This window comes from Macaca thibetana, chromosome 5 (assembly GCF_024542745.1).
Source record: "Macaca thibetana thibetana isolate TM-01 chromosome 5, ASM2454274v1, whole genome shotgun sequence".
Classification (NCBI taxonomy): Eukaryota; Metazoa; Chordata; class Mammalia; order Primates; family Cercopithecidae; genus Macaca; species Macaca thibetana.
Window position 1 is genome coordinate 146,642,891 of NC_065582.1, and position 26,758 is coordinate 146,669,648.

At 42.6% G+C, this 26,758-nt stretch overlaps 2 protein-coding genes, 1 non-coding gene and 1 pseudogene across 11 annotated transcripts in view; 1 reads left to right on the plus strand and 3 right to left on the minus strand.

Annotated features, from left to right (window-relative positions):
- The window catches only part of SMIM14 (small integral membrane protein 14), a 720,432-nt gene that overhangs the window by 131,415 nt on the left and 562,259 nt on the right, over positions 1 to 26,758 (plus strand). The window lies entirely within an intron of this gene.
- Positions 1 to 26,758, minus strand: part of N4BP2 (NEDD4 binding protein 2) — a 107,483-nt gene that overhangs the window by 66,514 nt on the left and 14,211 nt on the right. For 3 of the 9 annotated variants that reach the window (XM_050790326.1, XM_050790325.1, XM_050790322.1), the window contains exons 2-4: positions 23,737 to 23,833; positions 8,451 to 8,573; positions 2,620 to 2,962 (exon numbers count right to left, since the gene is read on the minus strand). In XM_050790326.1, coding sequence (XP_050646283.1) covers positions 2,620 to 2,848 — 229 coding nt within the window. In that variant the 5' untranslated portion in view covers positions 2,849 to 2,962; positions 8,451 to 8,573; positions 23,737 to 23,833. Of the gene's footprint in view, positions 1 to 2,619; positions 2,963 to 4,579; positions 4,677 to 8,450; positions 8,574 to 23,736; positions 23,834 to 26,758 lie in introns of those variants that run through there. The other 6 variants (XM_050790321.1, XM_050790323.1, XM_050790327.1 and 3 more) reach the window with 4 other exon arrangements.
- Positions 13,476 to 13,611, minus strand: LOC126955867 (small nucleolar RNA SNORA51). Its single transcript, XR_007726153.1, has one exon. It is a non-coding gene; the product is annotated as a small nucleolar RNA SNORA51 (small nucleolar RNA).
- Positions 18,429 to 18,527, minus strand: LOC126955788 (uncharacterized; annotated as a pseudogene).

The window sequence follows — 26,758 nt, forward strand, 5'->3', positions numbered from 1 at the left end:
ACAGTAAAACCAGAAAAGATCAACTAAAAATTTAATGTGTATACAATGAAAAATTACACTAAGTAAAAGTAAATTAAAGACCAAGATGGATAGGTACTTATCACATAAAAAGAAAAGTCCTTATACAGATTGTTGGGAAAAATTAAAACCATGGTAAAAAAAAAAAAACTTTTTTCAATGAATGAACAATTTACACAAGATTACAAGAATAAACAACCATGTACAAAAATGTCTAACATTCCTCTTTATTAAATCAACACAAAGAAAAATGCAATTTTATTCCTATTAAAACCTTAAAACACAGGCCAGGTGTGGTGGTTCACGCCTGTAATCCTAGCACTTTGGGAGGCTGAGGCAGGTGGATGACCTGAGGTCAGGAGTTCAAGACCAGCTTGGCCAGCATGACGAAATCCCATCTCTACTAAAAATACAAAAAAAGAAAATTAGCTGGGCATGGTGGCAGACGCCTGTAATCCCAGCTACTTGTAGAGCCTGAGGCAGGAGAATCACCTGAACCCGGGAGGCCGAGGTTGCAGAGAGCTGAGATGGCACCACTGCACTCCAGCCTGGGCAGCAAGAGCGAAACTCCATCTCAAAAAAAAAAAAAAAATCTTAAAACACTACTACACAATGTTGAAAAGGCTGAAGTGAAACCACTACACTTATGCAAGGCTGGTGGAATTACAAATCAGAACACCTCACTGGTAGGCAATTTAGGAGTATGCTTCCAAGAGCCAAAGCAGTTCTTACCCTGTGATGCAAGAAAATAAAATTTTGGAACTAAGAAAAAAAAGCCAAAAGAAAGAAAAATATATTTTTTACCAAGATGTTCTCTGCAATATTAATTATTCGTGAAAAATGGAGATATAATTAAACTATAGCACAACAACTCAGTAGAATATTAGAAACCCGTTAAAAATATAGATTACAGCAACACAGACAAAACGCTTATGTTAAGTTAAAAATACATAATACAAAATTCCACCACTCAAATCGCAAATGCTTATGAACAAGGTCTATAGAAGATTCTGGAAAACAAAAATAAGTTGTTTTGTTATGGTATAGGATGATGTGGATTTCTTATAATTCTTCATTGCTGTATTAGTTTATATGCAACAATTAAATTTGAAACACATCAAAGGAAAATGTTGAAGTAACTTACAAAATTCAATATACTATCATTTCTGAGCATCATGCACTGCTGACAACTGGTTTTCTGCATACATAACTGGATAAGACATGCTCACATCACAGACCACACAATGACTGAAACTGGAAGTTTATAACACATTACCAAAACTTCCCAAATCTAGAATAATTTTATCTTATACTAATCATGGCTAGTAACAATACTAAGCATCAACATTTAATTACTCATCTAGCCAACTTACATAAACTCCCTTCTGTCTACATACTTGTAAACAATGTATGACAAGTTATTAATAACCTACCATACTGAAGACTTTACCAACAACAAAAAAATAAAACTCAATTGTCACCAAAAAAAAGTCCTATGAGGTGCATACTGTTATTTTTCTCCCTAACAGATTAGAAAACTGAGACTCAGAGAGATTAAGTGGCAAAGCTGGAAATCCAACCCAGGTTTCTTGACTCCAAAGTCAATGTTTTGAAATTATACTACTCTGCTAGCCTCAACTCTTTTTTTTTTTTTTTTTTTTTTTTTTTTTTTTTTTTTTTTTTTTTTGAGACGGAGTCTCGCTCTGTCGCCCAGGCTGGAGTGCAGTGGCGCGATCTCGGCTCACTGCAAGCTCCGCCTCCCGGGTTCACGCCATTCTCCTGCCTCAGCCTCCCGAGTAGCTGGGACTACAGGCGCCCACAACCGCGCCCGGCTAATTTTTTGTATTTTTAGTAGAGACGGGGTTTCACCGTGGTCTCGATCTCCTGACCTTGTGATCCGCCCGCCTCGGCCTCCCAAAGTGCTGGGATTACAGGCGTGAGCCACCGCGCCCGACTAGCCTCAACTCTTAATCAGCTCTTATTTTCAAAATTATACTTACCTAGTTGCTTAATAGATATTTACTCAGTTCCTATTATGAGTCAGTTGCCATGTTATGGGCTGAAGATACAGGAGTAAAACAAAGTTTTTAAAACCTCTGTCTTTATGGAGCTTACATTAGAGGAGAGTGGTTCTCAACCAGGTACAATTTTGCCTCCCAGGGAACAAATGACAAGACATGGAGACATTTTTTATTGTCACACCTGGGTGGTAAGGAGCTACTGGCAACTAGTGTGTATAGGCCGGGGATGCTGCTAAACCTACAATGCATAGGAGAGCCACTCAAAAGAAAGGATTATGTAGCCTAAAGTGTCAATAGTGCCAGTCTGTTCTAGAGTAAAGATGAAAGAGATAGAATATGATATCTATACAAATACCTTACATTTAGAACTGCACATTTCTTAAGAGTAGAAACTATGTTTTATTCTTCATATCCCAAATACCAACTCAAATACCAACCTTAATAACTTGCCAACAGCAGATGATTAATAAATGATGAATAAAATAGAAATAAGACATTTTTCTATATTACTATTAATCATGGCATAGTACACAAAGTCTTCTTATAAGATGGACAGGGTTCAAACTAAACTTTTTCTCACCTTTGAAATCACATTCAGAAAGCATCAAATACACTACATCAGGATCCAGATCAGAAAACATCTCTGAGATACTGGTGAAGAGTTCTTCCTGATCAACTTTTGTCTCACCCATGGAAGGAAGAGTAGTGGTTGGCTCCTCACGACTAGCAACACTGGATACGATAACTTCCTTAGGGTTTGCAGTCTTCCGAAAAGGATTTCCCCCAAGATTTTTCCTTTTCCTTGGCATTCTGACTTCCAAAACTAAAATGTTTCCCTTTTCTTAGTTAAGATGTTTGATATTTAAGTCATAATTCAAAAAAAATAGGGTTAAATATCTTGCACAATCCAGCAGTAAAAAGACCTAAAATAGAAAGCAATTAAAAACACTCAGACTATATATATTTCCATTTCTGAAATCGGAATGACATCTTTATTTAGCTCTAAGAAAGTACCACCAACTCTAACAACAGAGCTAAAAAGTAGTCAATTTCTCTCTCTCCAAAATATTCAGGTTTTGCCAGGATTGAACATGTTAAAAATTAAGATGTTAACAATATATATTTCAGAACAATGAATACACTGTTTCAATATATTTTTTCATTTTTAAAAACATGAAAGTCTTCATAAATATAATTAGAATGCATACTGAACACCTATACTCAGATGTCCAATAGGCACCGTACATTTAACATGTCCAAAACAGCTCCTCATCACCCCCTTCAAAACTGCTTTTCCCAGTCTTTCCCATCTCAGTTAGCGCAACTGTATCATTCCAATGACTCAGGCCAAAATCTTGGAATAATCCTTGACTCCTCTCATCCCACATGCAACTGGTAAGCCAATTTTGTCAATGTGACTCCCAAAACGTATCCAGAATACTATTATTCCTCACTGCCACCACCCTAGACTTAGCTACCACAGCCTCTTGCCTAAATTCCTAGAAGTCTCCTGTCTCTTGGTTTCCACCCTTGCCCCTTCAGTCTATTTAGCACCAAAGCCAGAGTGACTCAATTAAACCATAGGTTGGACCATGCCTTTCTTCTACTAAACTATCCACTAGCTCCCTAACTCAAGATAAAAGCTAGAGCCCTTAAAATGGCCCATAACCTGGACACTGGTCACCTCTGCACTGTCCTTTCCCTTAGCCACACTTAAGTCTCCTCGCTCTTCTTCAAACACACCAGCAATGTTCTCCCTTGGGAACCTTTACACCTTGGTTCCCTCTACGGAACCACTTTTCTCCAATTATCTCCTTATCACCTTCTTATCATTATTCAAATATTACCTTCTCAAGACCTCAGTGCCTCAACACTATTTACCCCACTTTCCTACTTGAATTTTCTCCACAGGACTTATTGTTTTCTTACATAGCGTATGTTTTATACACATATTGTATTTACCACCCATATTCCAATAAAGTGTAAGCTCCACAAGGGCAGGGACTCATATCTGGAATAGAACTACAGGCAGTCCTCTTGTTTTCTCTGCTTGAATATACCTAACAAACATTTCAAACTTAACATATCCAAAACTAAATGTCTAATATATTTCCCAAAATCTGCTCTAATCATTGGTCTGACACCTGTCATCTTTAACCCATATTCCAACCTCTTACCTGTTCTCCCTGTTTGTACCTTATACCCCATAGTCTATTTTCAATATACCAGCCAGACTGAGCTTTATACAATGTAAAAAGGGTCTGATCTAAACCCCTACATGTTCTCCACATCACTCAGAGACAAAGCTAAAGTTCTTACAATGGCCTATCTGTCTGCTAGCCTTTGATATACTCTTCCTCAAGATATCTGCACAGCTAACTCCTGTACTCCTGCAAATTTTTGTTCAAGTGTCACATTCAATGATTTCTCTCTTGATTATCCAACTGAAAACCATATACCCTGCTCCCTCTGCCCTAATCTCTCCTTTCCTGCTAACTATCCATGGCCCTTATCATCTTCTATTACATTATAAAATTTACCTTTTAATTAAATTTGTATCATAGCTCTCTCCACCTTCCGGAACTGCACTGTCAATATGGCAGCCACCGGCCACATGTTCCTATTTAAATTTAAATTAATTACAATTAAATAAAAGTACACTTATATATTAATATCAGATATGAGTAGAATTCAGAGCTAAGAAAATTACCACAGACAAAGAAGGGCACTGTGTAATGATAAAGGATCAGGCCATCAAAAAGATATAGCAGGCTGGGTGCAGTGGCTCACAGCTGTAATCCCTGCACTCTGGGAGGCCAAGGTGGGTGGATTACCTGAGGTCAGGAGTTTGAGACCGGCCTGGCCAACATGGAGAAACCCTGTCTCTACTAAAATACAAACATTAGCCAGGCGTGGTGGCCTGTGCCTATAATCCCAGCTACTCAGGAGGCTGAAACAGGAGAACTGCTTGAACCCGGGAGGCAGAGGTTGCAGTGAGCCAAGATAGTGCCATTACACTCCAGCCTGGGCAAAAAGAGCAAAACTCCATCTCAAAAAAAAAAGATACAGTAACCCTGGCCAGACTCAGGGGATGGCGCCTATAATCCCAGCACAGTGGACAATGGGCAGGAGGATCACTTGAGGTGAGGAGTTTGAGACTAACCTGGCCAAAATGGCAAAACTCTGTCTCTACTAAAGATACAAAAAGAACTAACCTGTAGTCCCGGCTATTTGAGAGACTAACCGCAGGAGAATCGCTTGAACCCAGGACACAGAGGGTGCAGCGAGCCAAGATCATGCCACTGCACTCCAGCCTGGGAGACAAAGTGACACTGTCTCAATTAAAAAAAAAAAAAAAAAAAAAAAAAGGCCAGGCATGTGGCTCATGCCTATAATCCCAGCACTTTGGGAGGTCGAGGCGGGTGGATCACCTAAAGTCGGGAGTTTGAGACCAGCCTGACCAACATGGAGAAACCCTGTCTCTACTAAAAATACAAAATTAGCCAGGCATGGTGGCGCATGCCTGTAATCCCAGCTACTTGAGAGGCTGAGGCAGGAGAATCACTTGAACCCAGGAGGCGGAGGTTGCAGCGAGCTGAGATCACACCATTGCACTCCAGCCTGGGCAACCCGAGTGAAACTCCATGTCAAAAATAAATAAATAAATAAATATAAATAAAAAATATATAGCAACCCTAAATGTATATGCACTAAACAGAGCTACAAAATAAGTGAAGCTAAAACTGAAAGGAGAAATAGACAAATTCACAATTATAGTTGGAGACTTCAACATCACTCTATCAACAGTAGACAGTAAATCAGCAAAGATACAGAACTCAACAACACCAATAATTAAGGATCTAATCTATACTTACAGAACACTCCACCCAACAACAGCAGAACACACACTCTTTTCAAGTATTAACAGAAGACATACCAAGATAGAGCATATCCTAAGCTAAAACCAAACCACAACAAATTTAAAAGAATTGATATCACACAGGTATGTTTTCCAACCACAATGGAATCAAACTAGAAATCAATAACATAAAAATTTCCAAGCAATATACATCTAAATAATACATGGGTCAATGATGAAGTCTCAAAGAAAATTTTAAAAATATAATAAATTGAATGCCAATGAAAATATACCATATCAAAATTTGTAGGCCAGGTGTGGTGGCTCACGCCGACAATCCCAGCACCATGGGAGACTGAGGTGGGTAGACCACTCTGAGCTCAGGAGATCGAGACCATCCGGGGCAATATGGTGAAACCCCGTCTCTACTAAAAGTACAAAAATTAGCTGGGTGCGGTGGCTCACGCCTGTAATTGCAGCACTTTGGGAGGCCGAGGTAGGTGGATCACCTGAGGTCAGTTCAAGACCAGCCTGGCCAACATGATGAAATCCCGTCTCTACTAATAATACAAAAGTTAGCCAGGCGTGCTGGTGAGCACACTGAAGAAACAGAAACAGGAGAATCGTTTGAACCCAGGAAGCAGAGGTTACAGTGAGCCAAGATAGCACCATTGCACTCCAGCCTGGGCGACAAGAGAGAAACTCTGTCTCCAAAAGTAAATAAATAAATAATAATAAAAATACAAAAATTAGCCGGGCAAGGTGGCGCGCAACTATAATCCCAGCTACTCAGGAGGCTGAGGCAGGAGAATTGCTTCAACTCGGGAAGGTTGCAGTGAGCTAAAATCGAGCCACTGCACTCCAGCCTGGGCAACAGGGTGAGACTCTGTCTCAAAAAAAAAAAAAAAAAAAAAAAAAAAAAATTGTAGAACATGGCTAAAGCAGTGATAACAGGAAAATCTATAGCACTAAATGCATACATTAGAAAAGAAGTCTCAAATGAATAATCTAAGCCCCCACCATAAGAACCTAGAAAATGAAGGGCAATATAAACTCAAACCCATCAGAAAAAAGAAAATAATACAGAGTAGGCCAGGCATAGTGGCTCGTGCCTGTAATCCCAGCACTTTGGGAGGCTGAGGCGGGTGGATCACCTGAGGTCAGGAGTTTCAAACCAGCCTAGCCAGCATGGTAAAACCTCTTCTCTACTAAAAATACAAAAATTAGCTGGGCATGGTGGCAGGCACCTGTAATCCTAGCTACTCAGGAGACTGGGGCAGGAGAATCGCTTGAACCCAGAAGGCAGAGGTTGCAGTGAACTGAAATTGCACCATTGCATTCCAGCCTGGGTGACAAAAGCAAGACTCCGTCTTGGGAAAAAAAAAAAAAAAAAGCAGGCCAAGCACGGTGGCTCACACCTGTAATCCCAGCACTTTGAGAGGCCAACGTGGGTGGATCACCTGAGGTCAGGAGTTCGAGACCAGCCTGCCCAATATGGTGAAACCCCGTCTCTACTAAAAATACAAAAATTAGCTGGGCGTGGTGGTGCACACCAGTAGTCTCAGCTACTCGGGAGGCTGAGACAAGACAATCGTTTGAACCCAGGAGATGGAGGTTGCAGTGAGCCAGGATTGTGTCACTGCACTCCAGCCTGAGCAACAGAGCAAGACTCTGTCTTAAAAAATAATAATAATAATAAAAATATTAATAATAGATAACAAATAAATTGTAAACAGAAAACAATGAGAAAATTCAATGAAATAAATTGTTGATTTACCAAAATGATCAATAAAACTGAAAGACTAGCAAGACTGACAAAAAAGAAGACAGAAATTACCAATATCAGGAATGAAAAAGGGATATTACTATAGACTTCGCAGATATCAAAAGGCTAATAAAGTAAACTATGAACACACAAAAGTTTGACAATTTATATGAAATGGACCAATGTCTCAAAAAACACAAGTATCACAACTTATCCAATAAGACATAGATAAAATCACTATAATTTATAAAGGAATTTAATTCATAATTTTAAAACAAAAAAAAAATTTCCAGGGCCAAATAGCTTCAATGGAAAATTCTAACAAATATTTTTAGGAAAAAATAATACTAATCCTACATAATCTCTTCCAGAAAGTAAGAAAACACTTCCAATCCATTTTATGATGCTAATATTATCCTGATACCAAAAACAGACAAAGCCAGTACAAAAAAACTACAAACCAATACTCATGACTACAGACACAAAAATCCTTAGCAAAACACTAGCAAATAAAATTCAGCAATATATATTTCATTTGTGTGTTTTTTTTTATTTTTGACACAGGGTCTTGCTCTATCACCCAGGCGGCAGTACAGTGGATATCATTGTTTTTATATATTGCTGAATTTTGAAAGGGCATAGTAGTTCACACCTACAATCCCAGAACTTTAGGAGGCTGAGTTGGGAGGATTGCTTGAGCCCAGGAGTTCAGGACCAGCCCGGGCAACAGAGTGAGACCTCAACTCTACAAAAAATTTTAAAATTAGCCAAGCATAGTGGTACGTACCTGTGGTCCCAGGTACTGGGGGGCAGGGTGAGGTAAAAGGATCACTTAGGCCCAGAAGATTGAGGCTTCAGTGAGCCATGATCACACAACTACACTGCAGCCTGAGCAACAGCAACACCCTGTCTTGAAAAAAAAAAAAAAAGGATTGTATACTATAATGAAATGGGGTTTATTACAGGAAGGCAAGGCTAGTTCCATATTCAAAAATCAGTATAATCCACCATCTTAATGAGTGAAAGAATCATATTAATCAATGCAGAAAATAATGACAAAATTCAATACCATTCATGGTAACTACCAGAAAAACAGGAACAAAAATATTCTCAACCTGATAAGAGCACCTACAAAAACCTACAGCTAACATTGTATTCATAATGAAATACTAAACGCTTTCTTCCTAGCATCAGGAAAAAGGCAAGATGTCTGTTCTCACCAATTTTATTCAAAATAATGCTGAAGTTATAGCCCATGAAATAAGAAAAAGAAAGAAAAGAAAACATATACAGATTAGGGAAGAAGAAACAAAAGTGTCCCTATTTGCAGATAACATGGTTATCTGTGTATTATAGAAAATCCCAAGTAATCTACAAAATCTCCAACAAGAAAGTGAGTTTAACAAGGGTGCAAGATACAAGATAAATATATAAAAGCAACTGCATTTATATATACTAGCAAAAAATACATACTAGCAAAAAACACACAGACACTGAAATTAAAGAAACAATACCCTTCACAATTGCTAAAAAACAAAACAAAACAAAACAAAAACAGAAATACACTAAGTCCTCACTTATTGCCATCAATAGGATCTTGTAAACTACAACTTTTTTTTTGAGACTGAGTCTCACTCCGTTGCCCAGGCTGGAGTGCAATGACGTGATCTTGGCTTACTGCAACCTCCACCTCCTGGGTTCAAGCGATTCTCCTGCCTCAGCCTCCTGAGTAGCTGGGTTTACAGGCACATGCCACCACACCCAGCTAATTTTTGTATTTTTAGTAGAGATGGGGTTTCACCATGTTGACCAGGCTGGTCTCGAACCCCTAACCTCAGGTGATCAGCCTGCCTCAGCCCCCCGAAGTGCTGAGATTACAGGCGTGAGTCACCACTCTTGGCTATAAACTACAACTTTAAACAAAACAATACATAACCAATTTTTTTCCTCATCAACATAACAGAATGACGTTGAATGAAAGTACTGTTCAAGGACCTGATATATGTAGTTTCACTTAAAATCAGTTTCCAAAAACCTATCGATGATGTTATGTGAGGACTTCCTATATTTCAGTACGTAGGTATAAATCTAAGAAAACAAGTACAAAACTTAATATGCTGAAAACTATGAAAGAAATGTTCAAAGACGGGAAGACAACACATATGTCAATTCTTCCCCAAATTGATATACAAGTTTAAGAAAATGCCTACCAGGGCCGGGCGCAGTGGCTCACGCCTGTAATCCCAGCACTTTGGGAGGCCGAGGCAGGTGGATCACTAAGTCAGGAGATGGAGACCATCCTGGCTAACATGGTGAAACCCTGTCTCTACTAAAAATACAAACATTAGCTCAGCATGTTGGCAGCCGCCTGCAATTCCAGCTACTCGGGAGCTGAGGCAGGAGGATTGCTTGAATCCAGCAGGCAGAGGTTGCAGTGAGCTGAGATCGAGTCATCGCACTCTAGGCCTGGGTAACAAGAACAGGGTAACAAGAGCAAAACTCCATCAAAAATTAAAAAACTCCTGGCCTAAAATATTCCTCCTGCCTCAGCCTCCCAAAGTGCTGGGATTACAGGTGTCAGCAGCATACTTGGCTAGATTATACTTCTTTATACCAACAACAATTAGAAAATAAAATTAAATCAAATGATCAGTTCTCAGTTCTTGTCTTGCTAGACCTATCAGCAGCATCTACACAGCTGATGAATCTCTCCCCCAAGAACCGGCTTTCTTCTCCTGAGGACACTGCCACTCTCAAGATTTTCGCATCTCTCAACTTGGAAACAATGGAGTGTTCCAGAGTTCAGTCCTAGGGTCTATTCTTTTCCCTCTACAAAAAACTTAAAAATTAGCCAGGCATGGTGGCATGCCTGTAATTCCAGCGACTCTGGAAGCTGAGGGAGGAGGATCACTTGACTCCAGGAGTTGGAGGCTGCACTGAGCTATGATTGTGCCACTGAACTCCAGCCTTGGTGACAGAGTGAGACCCCATCTCTTAAGAAAAACAATAAAAAATAAATCCTATCAACATGCTAACAAGTTTACATCTTCAGCCAGCAACTCTTCTCTGACTCTAGACCCACATCAAACTATTCACTGAACATCTCTACGTTGTGTATCTAAAAAACATATCAGGCTGGGCGAGGTGACTCAGGCCTGTAATCCCAGCACTTTGGGAGGCTGAGGCGGGCAGATTGCCTGAGGTTAAGACCAGCCTTGTCAACATGGCGAAACCCCGTCTCTATTAAAAATATAAATTAGCTGGGTGCGGTGGCTCATGCTTGTAATCCCAGCACTTTGGGAGGCCGAGATAGGTGGATCATGACGTCAGAAGTTCAAGACCAGCCTGGCCAACACAGTGAAACCCCCGTCTCTACTAAAAACATAAAAATTAGCTGGGCGTGGTGGTGGGCGCCTGTAATCCCAGCTACTCAGGAGGCTGAGGCAGGAGAATCGCATGAACCTGAGAGGCAGACGTGGCAGTGAGTTGAAATTGCACCACTGCATTCCAGCCTGGGCGACACAGCGAGACTCCATCTCAAAAGATAAAAATAAAAAAGGCCGGGTGCTGTGGCTCACGCCTGTAATCCCGACACTTTACGAGGCCAAGGCAGGCAGATCACCTGAGGTTGGGAGTTCGAGATCAGCCTCACCAACATGAAGAAACCCCGTCTCTACAAAAAATACAAAATTAGCCGGGCATGGTGGCCCAGCTACTCAGGAGGCTAAGGCAGGAGAATCGCTTGAACCCGGGAGGCGGAGGTTGCAGTGAGCCAAGATCATGCCACTGCACTCCAGCCTGGTGACAGAGAGAGACTCTGTCTCAAAAAAATTAAAAAAATAAAAATACAAAAATTAGCTGGGCGTGGAGGCACATGTCTGTAATCCCAGCTACCTGCGTGGCTGAGGCAGGAGAATCACTTGAACCCGGGAGGCAGAGGTTGCAGTGAGCTGAAATCATGCCACTGTACTCTAGCCTGGCGACAGAGAGAGAGTCTGTCTCAAAAAAAAAAAAAAAAGGCTGGGCGCGGTGGCTCACGCCTGTAATCCCAGCACTTTGGGAGGCCGAGGCGGGTGGATCACCTGAGGCTGGGAGTTCGAGACCAGCCTGACCAACATGGAGAAACCCCATCTCTCCTAAAAATACAAAATTAGCCAGGCGTGGTGACGCATGCCTGTAATCCCAGGTACTCAGGAGGCTGAGGCAGGAGAATTGCTTGAACCCGGGAGGCAGAGGGTGCAGTGAGTCGAGATTGCGCCATTGCGCTCCAGCCTAGGCAACAAGAGCAAAACTCCGTCTCAAAAACAAAAAAAAAAAAAATTAGCTAGCTGGGCATGGAAGCGCATGCCTGTAATCCCAGCTACTTGCGAGGGTGAGCCGGGAGAATCACTTGACCCCGGGAGACGGAGGTTGCAGTGAGCTGAGATTGTGCCACTGCACTCCAGTCTGGACAAAAGACCAAGACTCCATCTCAGAGGAAAAAAAATAAAAAAACCTCAAACCAGGCATGTCTAAAAGTGACCTGATTCTCTACTGCCACCCTGCCCTATCTACAGTAATTGCAATCTCAGCTGATGGCAATTTCTACTTGTTGAAGCCAAAAACTAATAGTCATTTCTGCCTATTCTTTCCCTCAAACCTAATCACTCAGCAATTCCTACCAGTTGTAAATTCAAAATAAGCCAGGCATGGTGGCTCACGCCTGTAATTCCAGCACTTTGGGAGGCCAAGGTGGATGGATTACCTGAGGTCAGGGGTTCGAGACCAGTCTGGGCAACATGACGAAACCCCGTCTCTACTAAAAGTACAAAAATTAGTTGGGAGTGGTGGCACATGCCTGTAATCCCATCTACACTCAGGAGGCTGAGGCAGGAGAACCCAGGAGGGGGAGGTTGCAGTGAGCTGAGATCATGCCACTGCACTCCAGTCTGGGTGACAGAATGAGACTCTGTCTAAATGAATGAATGAATAATAAATTCAAAATACATTTAAAATCATCACCTTCACCACTACCATCCGTATCAAAGGTAATGTCATGGATTGGTTTTAAGTGTGGGAGCTCCCAAATTTCTACTTATACCAGCTTTATTAAAATATAATATGCAAACCATAAAATTCACCATTTCAAAGTGTACAATTCAGTAGTTTTCAGTACATTCAGAGTTGTAAAACCATCACCACGAATTCCAGAACATTTCTATTATCTCAAGAAGAAACCCCGCAACCCATTAGCAACCATGCCCATTCCTCCCTCTCCTATCCCCTGGCAACCACGAATCTACTTTTGTATCTACAGGTTTACCTATTCTAGGCATTTATATGAACAGAATTTTATAATATAAAACATGGCCTTTTGTGACTGGCTCCTTTCGCTTGGCATGTTTTCCAGGTTCATCCATGTTGTAGCCTGTATTGGTACTTCACTGATATTGCTAGGAAATATTGCATGGTACAGATATAACACATTTTATGTATACATGCATCAAGTGAGGGACATTTGGGTTGTTTCTACTTTTTGGCTATAGTGAATAATGTTGCTATGAACATTTGTATAAGAGTTTTCTGTGGACACGTTTTCATATCTCTTAAGTATATATCTAAGAGTGGAATTGCTAGTTCATATGGTAACTCCATGTTTAACCTTTTGAGGAACTGCCAGATAGTTTTCCAAAGCAGCTGCACCAATTTCAGCTTCCACCAGCAATGTGAGGGCTCTGATTTCTCTAATCCTCACCAACACCGTTACTGTCCATTGTTTTGTTTTGGGTTTGTTTTTTTCATTTTTACCTTTTGTTTTTTTTTCTTTTTCTATGCACGCCCCCAAACGCTTCATAATACAGAACAGGCACAAAGCGTGGGCTGAAGTATATATGGGGTAGGTTTACTCTATCTCCTCTATCTATCTAGTCAGTGTAAGAATACAGCCTGTGGTTAAGCACCAGGAGGTGTTGGGTTTGTTATTTGTTTGGTTAGGCTTTTTGGTTGGTTTTTTTGGAGACAGATTCTCACTATGTTGCACACACTGGTCTCGAAGTCCTGGGCTCAAGGAACTCTTCCACATAACCCTGGTGGTATCTAGCTGTGGTTTCGATTTGCATTTTCCTAAGGACAAATGTTGTTGACCATCTTTACATATTCTTTTTCTTTTTCTTTTTCTTTTTCTTTTTGAGACAGAGGCTTGCTCTGTTGCCCACACTGGAGTGCAGTGGCGTGATCGCAGCTCACTGCAAGCTCCACCTCCCAGGTTCACGCCATTCTCCTGCCTCAGCCTCCCAAGTAGCTGGGACTACAGGTGCCCGCCACCACGCCCAGCTAATTTTTTGTATTTTTAGTAGAGACAGGGTTTCAGTGTGTTAGCTAGGATGGTGTTGACCTCCTGACCTCGTGATCCGCCCACCTCGGCCTCCCAAAGTGCTGCGATTACAGGTGTGAGCCACCGCACCTGGCTACCATCTTTACATGTTCTTATTGGCATTTATATACTTCTTTGAATAAATGTCTGTTTGGATTATTTTGCCCATTTGTAAATTGGGTTGTTTCTATTATTAAGCTGAACCCAGGATTGTTAGATTATTGAATACAACATCTCTTTAGATTGATATAATGGAAGTTTAGGCAGCCATTTAAAAAGACTATGTTTTAAATAATTTTTTTTTTTGAGACAGGGTCTCACTCTGTCGCCCAGGCTGTAGTACAGTAGTGCCATCTTGGCTCACTGCAGCCTCCACCTCTTGGGTTCAAGCAATTCTCCTGCCTCAGCCTCCCAATTTGCTGGGACTACAGTCGCTCGCTACCACGCCCAGCTTATTTTGTTATTTTTTTTGAGATGGAGTTTCGCTCTTGTTGCCCAAGCTAGATTGCAATGGCGCAATGGTGCAATCTCAGCTCGCCGCAACCTCCGCCTCCCGGATTCAAGCGATTCACCTGCCTCAGCCTCCCTAGTAGCAGCGATTACAGGCATGTAATAGCTGGGATTACAGGCATGAGCCACCACATCCGGCTGATTTTGTATTTTTAGTAGAGACGGGGTTTCTCCATGTTGGTCACACTGGTCTCAAACTCCCAACCTCAGGTGATCCACCCGCCTCAGCCTCCCAAAGTGATGGGATTACAGGCGTGAGCCACTGCACCCAGGCTTATTTTTGTATTTTTTAGGAGTGATGGGGTTTCGCCACATTGGCCAGGCTGGTCTTAAACTCCTGACCTCAGGTAATCCACCTGTCTCAGCCTCCCAAAATGCTGGGATTAAAGGCATGAGCCACTGTGCCCAGCCTGTTTTGGATAATATTTAACTGTAGTTTTTTGCTTTTGTTTTTTCAAGACGGAGTCTCACACTGTCACCTGGGCTGGAGTACAATGGCACAATCTCGGCTCACTGCAACGTCCAGCTCCCGCATTCAAGCAATCCTCCTGCCTCAGCCTCCCTAGTAGCAGGGATTACAGGCATGCAGCACCACGCCCTGCTAATTTTTGTATATTTAGTAGAGACAGGGTTTCAACATGTTGGTCAGGTTGGTCTTGAACTCCTGACCTCAGGTAATGCGCCCACCTCAGCCTCCCAAAGTGCTGGGATTACAGGCGTGAGCCACCTCACCTGGGCTTCACTGTAGTTTTTTAAAAGAGAATGTTAGAAATGAAAGCAAGACACTCAACTAAATATAATCTACCCAGACACACAAAAGGGACTGAATTAGATTAGACCAGAAAAGAAATCTCTGGATGATAGAATCATAGGTGACTTTGTTTTTTATATACTTTTTTATATGGTACTTTTGCATTTTCCACATAAACCATAATAAATGCATTTTTTTCATAATCAGGAAAAAATCATTATTATAAATTAAAGGTGAATCATGGACTTCCCGCTATACTTCCTCCGGTTTGCAAGCTATATATCCCTTCCATTCCCTTTTTTTCACTTTGTCTATTTGTATGTAAAAAGATCTAAACATATAGGCAGTTTTAGGGTCCAAATAATGTTTACTGTATTAAAGAAAATTCTGGACGGGCACGGTGGCTAATGCCTGTAATCCCAGCACTTTGGGAGGCCGAGGTGGGCGGATCACGAGATCAGGAGATCGAGACCATCCTGGCTAAACCAGTGAAACCCCGTCTCTATTAATAACACAAAAAAAAAAAATTAGCCGAGAGTGGTGGCGGGCACCTCTAGTCCCAGCTACTCAGGAGGCTGAAGCAGGAGAATGGCATGAACCCGTGAGGTGGAGCTTGCAGTGAGCCAAGACCGCACCACTGCACTCCAGTCTGGCAAGACTCCGTCTCAAAAAAAAAAAAAAAAAGAAAATTCTTATGTATAAAAACATATACAGGCCAGGCACGCAGGCCAGGCATGATGACTCACGCCGGTAATCCCAGCACTTTGGGAGGCCGAAGCAGGCGGGTCACTAGGTCAGGAGATCGAGACCAGCCTGGCCAACATGGTGAAACCCTGTCTTTACTAAAATACAAAAAATTAAATGGGCGTGGTGGCGCACTCCTGTAGTCCCAGCTACTCGAGAGACAAGGCAGGGGAATTGCTTGAACCTAGGAGGCAGAGGTTGCGGCCAGCCGAGATCGTGCCACTGCACTCCAGCCTGGCAACAGAGCAAGACTCCGACTCAAAAAAAAAAAATTATATAAATACATATAAATATAAATATATAAATACATAAATATAAATATATGTAAATATATATTTATATGTAGATAGCTGACACTATCTTCCAATCACCTGTTCTACTTATAAATCCAGTTTATCTCAATCCCACATATTCCACTGTATTTAACTATTCCACTGGGTTTAACTATTTTATCATCTAATCTTACGTATCTTTCTTTTTTCATAATGAAAGCCTCATCATTAATACATTAGTTTAAACAACCTTTTATAGCTTCTTCATATATATACCTGACCTAAACAGAGTGTATTTGAAAAGGATATAGAAAATAAGAATGCATAAGTAAGATTTGATATATTATGGAGAAATGTGAATGGACTGGCTCAAATGAACAATGTAAAAACAAATATACTCCCCGCTCCCGTCCTCAAAACAAATAATTATTAACAATACCATGAATATATGCATTTTTCAAATTATTCTGCCTCTATTATATAATTTTAACCTGATGTAAAATCTAATCAATAAATACTTGCTCACTGATTATCATCATAATATTCCAACATGGTAAGCAGAAGTCTTACCAACTCTAGATTTTTGTTTTTGTTTTTGAGACAATCTCCCTCCGTCACCCAGGCTGAACTGCAGTGGCATGATCTCAGCTTACTGCAGCCTCAATTGCCCATGCTTAAGTGATCCTCCTGCCTCAACCTCCCAAGCAGCGAGGGCTATGGGCACATGTCAGCATTTTGGAAGGCCAAGGTAGGAGGATCATTTGAGCTCAGGAATTCAAGACCATCCTGGGCAACACGGCAAGAGCCTATCTCTAAATAAATAAATAAACAAAAAATACAAAACCTTCCCACTGAAAACCACATCATCAATACTAAAAAAAAAAAAAAGCACTATATCAGGCCAGGCACAGTGGCTTATGCTTATAATCCCAGAACTTTGGGAGGCTGAGGCAGGAGGATCACTTGAGGTCAGGAGTTCAAGACCAGCCTGGCCAACATGGTAAAACCCCATCTCTACCAAAAATACAAAAATTAGCCGAGTGTGGTGGTGTACACTTGTAATCCCAACTATTCAGGAGGCTGAGGTTGGAGAATCACTTGAGATCATGCCACTGCACTCAAGCCTGGGCAACAGAGTGAGACTCCTCTCTAAACAATTAAAAAAATGAGAAAATAAAAATTGAAAAGCACCATATCATTATTCAAGATAACGCAATTTTATTACAGATTTTCCTAAAAAAACAAAATGCAGTATCCTAAAAATCACAAACTTTACTATTGATACTAATTCTGAGGCCAAACACAGGTGGCTTATCCCTGTAATCCCAGCACTCTGGGAGGCCAAGGTGGGCGAACTGCCTGACCCCAGGAGTCCAAGACCAGCCAGGGAAACATTATAAAACCCGTCTCTACAAAAAAATACAAAACAATTAGCTGGGCGTAATGGTGCACACCTGTAGTCCCTGCTACTTGGGAAGCTAAGGTGAGAGGATCAGTTGAGCCAATGAAGTCAAGGCTGCACTGAGACATGAGCATGCCACTGTACTCCAGCCTGGGTGACACAGCGAGACCCTGACTCAAAGAAAAAGTTTAAAACAAAAGATATTAATTCCAAGCTTGCTATGCTACCATACACAAGTCAAGAAACTTAAAAAACCATTAAATATTTAGGAATATTGGGCTGGACACGGTGGCTCACGCCTGTAATCCCAGCACTTTGGGTGGCCGAGGCAGGTGCATCACCTAGGCCAGGAGTTCACGACCTGCCTGGCCAACATGGTGAAACTCTGTCTCTACTAAAGATACAAGAAGTAGCCGGTCATAGTGGCACATGACACTAGTCCCAGCTACTCGGGACAATGAAGCATGAGAATCTCTTGAATCCAGGAGGCTGAAATTCTGCCACTGCATTCCAGCCTGGGCAACAAGACTGTCTCCAAAAAAAAAAAAAAAAATATATATATATATATATATATATACGCGCGCACGCACACACACACACACATTTAGAAATATTCAACATCAGAAGCTTTAAAATCTAATTCAAAAAGGTACAACCTGCATTTTTTTAAGTATTTTATCTAAAAAGAACCTTATCAGCTATACAAATATTTATACAGTTTTTATATTGAAGCTAAAAATATGGAACACTTCACGAATCTGCATGTCATATCCTTGCACAGAGGCCATGCTCATCTTCTCTGTATCATTCCAATTTTAGGAAATGTGCTATACTCCATATCATTTTATAAATAAATCTGTTATATGTAGTACATGACAAGGACAAGTAAGTTTGAATAACTTACCTCGGTGGAATAATATCCAGAAAATAACAGATCTCTATAACAATCAAAAAAGATATTGTGGCCGAGTGCGGTGGCTCACGCCTGTAATCCTAGCACTTTGGAAGGCTGAGGTGGGTGGATCACTTGAGGACAGAAGTTTGAGACTAGCCTGGTCAACATAGTGAAACTCCATCTCTACTAAAAATACAAAAATTGCCGGGCGCGGTGGCTCCAGCCTGTAATCCCAGCACTTTGGGAGGCCGAGACGGGCGGATCACGAGGTCAGGAGATCGAGACCATCCTGGCGAACACGGTGAAACCCCGTCTCTACTAAAAAATACAAAAAACTAGCCGGGCGAGGCGGCGGGCGCCTGTAGTCCCAGCTACTCGGGAGGCTGAGGCAGGAGAATGGCGTAAACCCGGGAGGCGGAGCTTGCAGTGAGCTGAGATCCGGCCACTGCACTCCAGCCCGGGCGACAGAGCCAGACTCCGTCTCAAAAAAAAAAAAAAAAAAAAAAAAAAAAACAAAAATTAGAAGGGTGTGGTGGCCGGTGCCTGTAATTCCAGCTACTCAGATGACTGAGGCAGGAGAATCACTTGAATCCAGGAGGCAGAGGTTGCCGTGAGCTGAGATCGCGCCACTGCACTCCAGACTGGACGACAGAGCGAGATTCTGTCTCAAACAAACAAACAAAAAAGATATTCTGGCCAGGCACAGTGGCTCACGCCTGTAATCCCAGCACTCTGGGAGGCTGAGGCGGGCAGATCACTTGTTGGGAGTTCAAGACCAGCCTGGGCAACATGGTAAAACCCTGTCTCCACTAAAAATACAAAAATTAGCCAGGCATGGTGGTACACACCTGTAGTCCCAACTACTCAGGAGAATGAGGCAGGAGAATTGCTTGAACCCAGGAGGCAGAGGTTGCAGTGAGCTGAGATTACACCACTGCACTCCAGCCTGGGCAACAGAGCAAGACTCTCAAAAAAAAAAAACTATATATATACACACACACACACACACACACACACACACACATACATACACAGACCCACATATGTATATTCTACATAATATTCAATATCAACCAACTAGGAATAATAGGCCTAAGAAAACTGATACTAAGAATCAAATATTTAGCTCCTTAAGACCATCAAAAAAGAAACAAACAAAAAAATATATCTATATGTAATATATAGGGAACCCAAACACAGCATGCTCCCAAACACAATCAGCAAACAACTTCCTCAGAAAGAGAAGCTACCAAAAACCAGTATCATCAATGTCTTTCCCATGGATTAAGTTACCTACAAGATGATTTCAAAATACTACTGTGATAAGAAAAAGGTAGATGGTAAAATCTCATGAGATACCAAAAGTATGTCACTAAAAAAGGTATTTTTGGGCCGGGCGTGGTGGCTCACTCCTGTAATCCCAGCACTTTGGGAGGCCGAGGCGGGTGGATCATGAGGTCAGGAGATTGAGACCATCCTGGCTAACACGGTGAAACCCCTGTCTCTACTAAGAGTACAAAAAATTAGCCAGGCGTGGCGGCATGCGCCTATAGTCCTGAGGCAGGAGAATGGCATGAACCTGGGAGACGGAGTTTGCAGTGAGCCAAGATCACACCACTGCACTCCAGTCTGGGCCACAGAGCAAGACTCCATCTCAAAAAAAAGGTATTTTTGGCTTTTTTTTGACACAAAGTCTCCCTCTGTCACCTAAGCTGGAGTGCAGTGACACCATCTGAGCTCAATGCAACCTCCGCCTCCCAGGTTCAAGGGATTTTCCTGCCTCAGTCTCCCAAGTAGCTGGGACCACAGGTGAGGGCCACCACACCTGGCTAATTTTTGTACTTTTAGTAGAGACAGGGTTTCACCATGATGGCCAGGCTGGCCTCAAACTCTTGACCTCAAGTGATCCTCCTGCCTTAGTGTCCCTAAGTACTGGGATTACAGGCAGGAGCCACCGTACCTGGCCAAAAAATATTTTTTATAGAAAATGTAACCAAATTAAGTAACCAATAATCTTTAAATATATCTATCAGGGGCAGGCATGATGGCTCACACCTCTAATTCGAACACTTTGGGAAGCCAAAGGAAGAGGATTGCTTAAGCCCAGGAGTTCAAGATAAGCCCAGGCAACATAGGGAAAACATATCTCTACGAAAAATTTAAAATTAGCTGGGTCTGGTGGCACATGCCTGTCGTCCCAGCTGCTCAGGAGGCTGAGGTAGGAGGATTGTTTGGGCCTGAGAGGCCAAGGCTGCAGTAGGCAGTAATCAAAGCACTGCATTCCAGCCTGGGCAACAAAGCAAAACCCTGTCTCACACAAACAAACAAAAAGAGAAATATTTATCTATCTGTTATAACATTCTAAACACTTAGGAAAACAGTATAAATTATCACAGAAATCATCCTTTGGAATACTATGCAGTAATAAAAAAAATTAGGTGGAATATAGAAACAAGATGTGTAGGCCTGGTATGGTGGCTCATGCCTGTAATAACCCCAGCACTTTGGGAGGCCAAGGCAGGCGAATCATGAGGTCAGGAGTTCTAGACCAGCCTGGCCAATATGGTGACACCTCGTCTCTACTAAAAATACAAAAATTAGCCAGGCATGGTGGCATGCACCTGTAGTCCCAGGTACTCGGGAGGCTAAGGCAGAAGAATCGCTTTAACCAGGAGGCAGAGGTTGCAGTGAGCCCCACTGCACTCCAGCCTAGGCAACAGAGCAAGACTCCATCTCAAAAACATAAATAAATAAAAGAAAAGCTGTGCAAAAACGAGACAGACCTCTAGGACATGTTGTTAAATGTTAAAGCCAGTTGCTGAAAAATATATATCTTTAATTCCAAGTGTATTTCTGTATAATACATCAGCACTGTCTATAATTTCCATCTATATGTGTTTATATTTACAACTAACAATGTTTCTTGAGAACATGGATCATGATATATACTCCAAAATGGTACTATGCATAGTAACACACGTAAAACAGGTAGACAAATATTTACGGATAGCTAACAATATGTAAAATACGAAGAAGCAAGATTAGCCTTTTTTTTTTTAAGCTTTTTTTTTTTTTTTTTGACAGAGTCTCACTCTGTCGCCCAGGCTGGAGTGCAGTGGCAAGAGCTCAGCTCACTGTAGCCTCTGCCTCCCAGGCTCAAGCAATCCGTGTGTCTCAGCCTCTCAAGTAGCTGGGACTACAGGTGCATGCCACCATGTCCCGCTAATTTTTGTATTTTTAGTAGAGACAGGGTTTTGCCATGTTGGCCAGGCTGGTCTCGAACTCCTGGCCTCAAGTGATCTGCCTGCCTCATCCTTCCAAAATGCTGGGATTACAGGTGTGAGGCACCGTACCTAGCCAAGATTGGCCTTTAAGAAGCAGAGAAAGGCCAGGTGCAGTGGCTCACGCCTGTAATCCCAGCACTTTGGGAGGCCGAGACAGGCGGATCACGAGGTCAGGAGATCGAGACCATCCTGGCTAGCACAGTGAAATCCCGTCTCTACTAAAAATACAAAAACAAAAATTAGGCGGGCGCCTGTGGTCCCAGCTGCATGGGAGGCTGAGGCAGGAGAATGGCCAGAACCCAGGAGGCGGAGCATGCAGTAAGCGAGATCGCGCCACTGCACTCCAGTCTGGGCAACAGAGCAAGACTCCGTCTCAAAAAAAAAAAAAAAAGAAGCAGAGAAATGAAAACACTCATTAAATAGAAAAACTAACACCACAATTCAGTTCTTAATGCTTCCTCAGTGAACATGTCTTACACCACCATAAGCTCTTTTGAAAATTCTAGTAACAAAATCTGTGATTATACTTCCCTTCTCATGAGGTGTTATTTTAGTCCCTCAAATATATAAGTAAAAGCTTAGAAACCTGTGTAGGCCAGGTATGGTGGCTCACACCTGTTGTCCCAGCACTTTGGGAGGCTGAGGCAGGCGAATCACTTGAGCCAAGGAGTCCGAGACCAGCCTGGGCAACATGACAAAACGCCATCTCTGGGCCGGACACAGTGGCTCAAGCCTGTAATTCCAGCACTTTGGGAGGTCAAGGTGGGTGGATCACTTGAGGTCAGGAGTTAAGAGACTAGCCTGACCAATACGCTGAAACCCCATCCCTACTAAAAATACAAAAATTAGCTGGGCGTGGTGGCACACATCTGTAATCCCAGCTACTTGGGAGGCTGAGGCAGAAGAATTGCATGAACCCAGGAGGGGGAGGTTGCAATGAGCCAAGATCGTGCCACTGCACTCCGGCCCAAGCAACAGAGCAAGACTCCGTCTCAAAAAAAAAAAAGCAAAAACAAGCTGGGCTCGGTGGCTCACGCCTGTAATCCCAACACTTTGGGAGGCTGAGGCAGGCGGATCACCTGAGGTCAGGAGTTTGAGACCAGCCTGACCAACATGGAGAAACCCCATCTCTACTAAAAATACAAAATTAGCTGGGCGTGGTGGCGTGTGCCTGTAATCCCAGCTACTCAGGAGGCTGAGGCAGGAGAATCGCTTGAACCCGGGAGGCAGAGGTTGCAGCGAGCCGAGATCATGCCACTGCACTCCAGCCTGGGCAACAAGAATGAAAATTCATCTCAAAAAAAAAACAAAAAACAGGCCAGGCGCGGTGGCTCAAACCTGTAATCCCAGCACTTTGGGAGGCCGAGACGGGCGGATCACAAGGTCAGGAGATCGAGACCATCCTGGCTAACACGATGAAACCCCGTCTCTACTAAAACATACCAAAAAAACCTAGCCGGGTGAGGTGGCGGGCGCCTGTAGTCCCAGCTACTCAGGAGGCTGAGGTAGGAGAATGGCGTGAACCCGCCAGGTGGAGCTTGCAGTGAGCTGAGATCCGGCCACTGCACTCCAGCCTGGGCGACAGAGCAAGACTCCGTCTCAAAAAAAAACAAAAACAAAAAAAAACCATCTCTACCAAAAAATACAAAAATTAGCTGGGTGTGGTGGCATGCACCTATAGTCCCAGCTACTCGGGAGGCTGAGGTGAGAGAATCGCTTAAGCCTAGCAGTTTGAGGCTGAAGTGAGTCAAGATCGCGCCACTGCACTCCAGCCTAGGTGACAGAGCGAGACCCAATTTCAAAAAAAAACAAAAACATCTTATGTGTAAAATATTCATACTCTACAACTTTAATAACACTTACTGTCTGTCTAGCATTGATGCTGTCAACATGCTCATTAAGGCCACGGTTGATGTATGCAAACTCCACACCTCTTCTTGTTATCCAACATGTCTTCTTACTATAAAAGGAAAATTATATATTAAAGTCAAATTCACATCAAACTATAATCACAAAATAAATCAAAGTCAAAAATGTCTATAATATATATAATATACATGATATTCCAAAGAGAAAGTACAAAAGAGAAAAGACAAGAAAGACTGCACTTACTGCCATTGGAGGTGCTATTGCACTCTGAAAATGTCTACATAAAAGAAAGTAACTAAGCATTATTCTGCCTTTAAGTAGAACACTAATTCCAGATAACAAAATAGCCTTAGCCGATAAGAGAAACCTTATCCTTATAGAAGGTGGCTATTAAATGTAAAAGAAACAACAGAACCCAAAACTGATTACCATTTTTAACCTATAATTGAATAGTTAATCAAGAATCATCAATGAATGCTAAAATAGGTGAAAGTTGATAAAGAAATTGACCTGGCCAGCGGCAGTGGCTCACGCCTGTAATCCCAACACTTTGGAGGCCAAGGCGGGTGGATCACTTGAGGTCAGGAGTTTGAAACCAGCCTGGCCTACATGGTGAGACCTCATCTCTGCTAAAAATAAAAATTAGCTGGGTATGGTGGGGCACACCTGTAATCCCAGCTACTCGGGACAGAGGCTGAGACAGGAGAATCACTTGGGAGGCGGAGGTTGCGGTGAGCCGAGATGGCACCACTGCCGTCCAGCGTGGGCAACAGAGACTCTGTCCCAAAAAAAAAAAAAAAAATCCCACAAAAAAAAAAAAAAGACAGAAAGAAATTTATCTGGGGCCGGGCATGGTAGCTCACGAGTATAGTCGTATTACTTTGGGAGGCCTGGGGGGGTGCAGGGAGGGATCGCCTGAGCTCAGGAGTTGGAGGCCAACCAGGGCAACATGATGAAACCCCATCTCTACTAAAATTACAAAAATTAGCCAGGTGGGCTGAGCGCGGTGGCTCACGCCTGTAATTCCAGGACATTGGGAGGCCGAGGTGGGCAGATCACGAGGTCAGGAGATCAAGACCATCCTGGCCAACATGGTGAAACTCCATCTCTACTAAAAATACAAAAATTAGCTGGGCATGGTAGCGTGTGCCTATAATCCCAGCTACTTGGGAGGCTGAGGCAGGAGAATTGCTTGAACCAGGGAATCGAAGGTTGCAGCGAGCCAAGATCATACCGCTGTACTCCAGCCTGGCGACAGAGTGAGACTCCATCTCAAAAAAAAAGAAAAAATTATCAAGGCATGGTGGCACACGCCTGTAGTCCCAGCTTACTCAGGAGGCTGACGCACGAGAATCGCTTGAACCCAGGAGACAGAGGTTGCAGTGAGCTCAGATTGTGTCACTCCAGCCTGGGTGACAGACGGAGACTCCATCTCCAAAAATTAAAAAAAAAAAATTAGCCAGCCATAGTGGCACACGCCTGTAGTCCCGGCTTACTCAGGAAGGCTGATGCATGAGAATCACTTAAACCCGGGAGGCAGAGGTTGCAGTGAGCTGAGATTGTGCCACTGCACTCCAACCTGGGCAACAGAGTGAGTCTATCTCCAAAAAAGGTAAAAAAAATTTTTAAAAAAAGAAATTTGAGGCCAGGGGCCGTGGCTCACACCTATAATCCCAGCACTTTGGGAGGCCAAGACAGGAGGATCACCTGAGGTCAGGAGTTCAAGACCAGCCTGGCCAACATGGCGAAACCTCGTCTCTACTAAAAATACAAAATTAGCTGGGCGTGGTGGCGGGAGCCTGTAGTCCCAGATACTTGGGAGGCTGAGGCAGGAGAATCACCTGAACCCAGGAGGCAGAGGTTGCAGTTAGCCAAGATCACACCATTGTACTCCAGCCTGGGCAACAAGAGCAAAACTCCGTCTCAAAAAAATAAAAAATAAGAATAAAAAAATTTACCTGATGTCAAAGTACCACCCTACAGATTACTACTTGCTAAAAGCAAAAAGAAAACCATAACTTTATAATGAAATGATCAGGTTCTCACCACATCAGCTTGGTGATCAAATACAGCATCAAAATAGTGGGACCTGACATTATATGCCTCTTAACTAGAAACAGCAGGAACTACATAGCATTACTAAATGAGGTACTCTTCCAAAACTGTTTACCCTAAGTCTACTCACACCTTTAGATCTAACTCCCAGTTTACAGGAATTAAATAAGATAGAAGAAGAAGTAATACTACGCCATGAGGAAACAAGCAGCAATACAAAATGTAATCATCTCAACAGATCTAACGAGTCAATACCACAGGGAAGCAGAAGCAGAGTAGAGAAGGAGGTGGATGGGTAGAAGAGACAGTTCTACCTATATATTTAAAAAGACTCAAGAGATTACAACCAAATGCAACGGGTAGCTCTTGACTGAAATCCGGCGTAAAAAAAAAAAACACCAGCCTGACCAACATGGTGAAACCCCGTCTCCACTAAAAATACAAAACTTAACTGGGCATGGTGGCAGACACCTGCAATCCCAGCTATTTGCGAGGCTGAGGCAGGAGAACTGCTTGAACTCAGGAGGAGGAGGTTGTAGTGAGCGAAGATGACACCACTGCACTCCATCCTGGGTGACAGAGCGAGACTTCCTCTTAAAAAAAAAAAAAAAAACCCACCACACAGCAATAAAAAACATTTTTGGAACAACTCGGGATATCTGAATATAGTATAAGTAGCATATATCAGGGAATCAGGTCACATGCCTGCAATCCCAGCACTTTGGGAGACTAAGGCAGGAGGATCACTTGAGCCCACAAGTTTAAGACCAGCCTGGGCAACGTGGCAAGACCACATCTCTACAAAAAATACAAAAATTAGCCAGGCATGGTGGTATGTGCCTGTAGTCCCCAGCCACTCCAGGAGGCTGAGGCAGAATGGCTTGAGCCCAGGAGGTCAAGGCTGCAGTAAGCCATGAACGTGCAGCTGCACTCTAATCTGGGCGACAGAGCAAGACCTCGT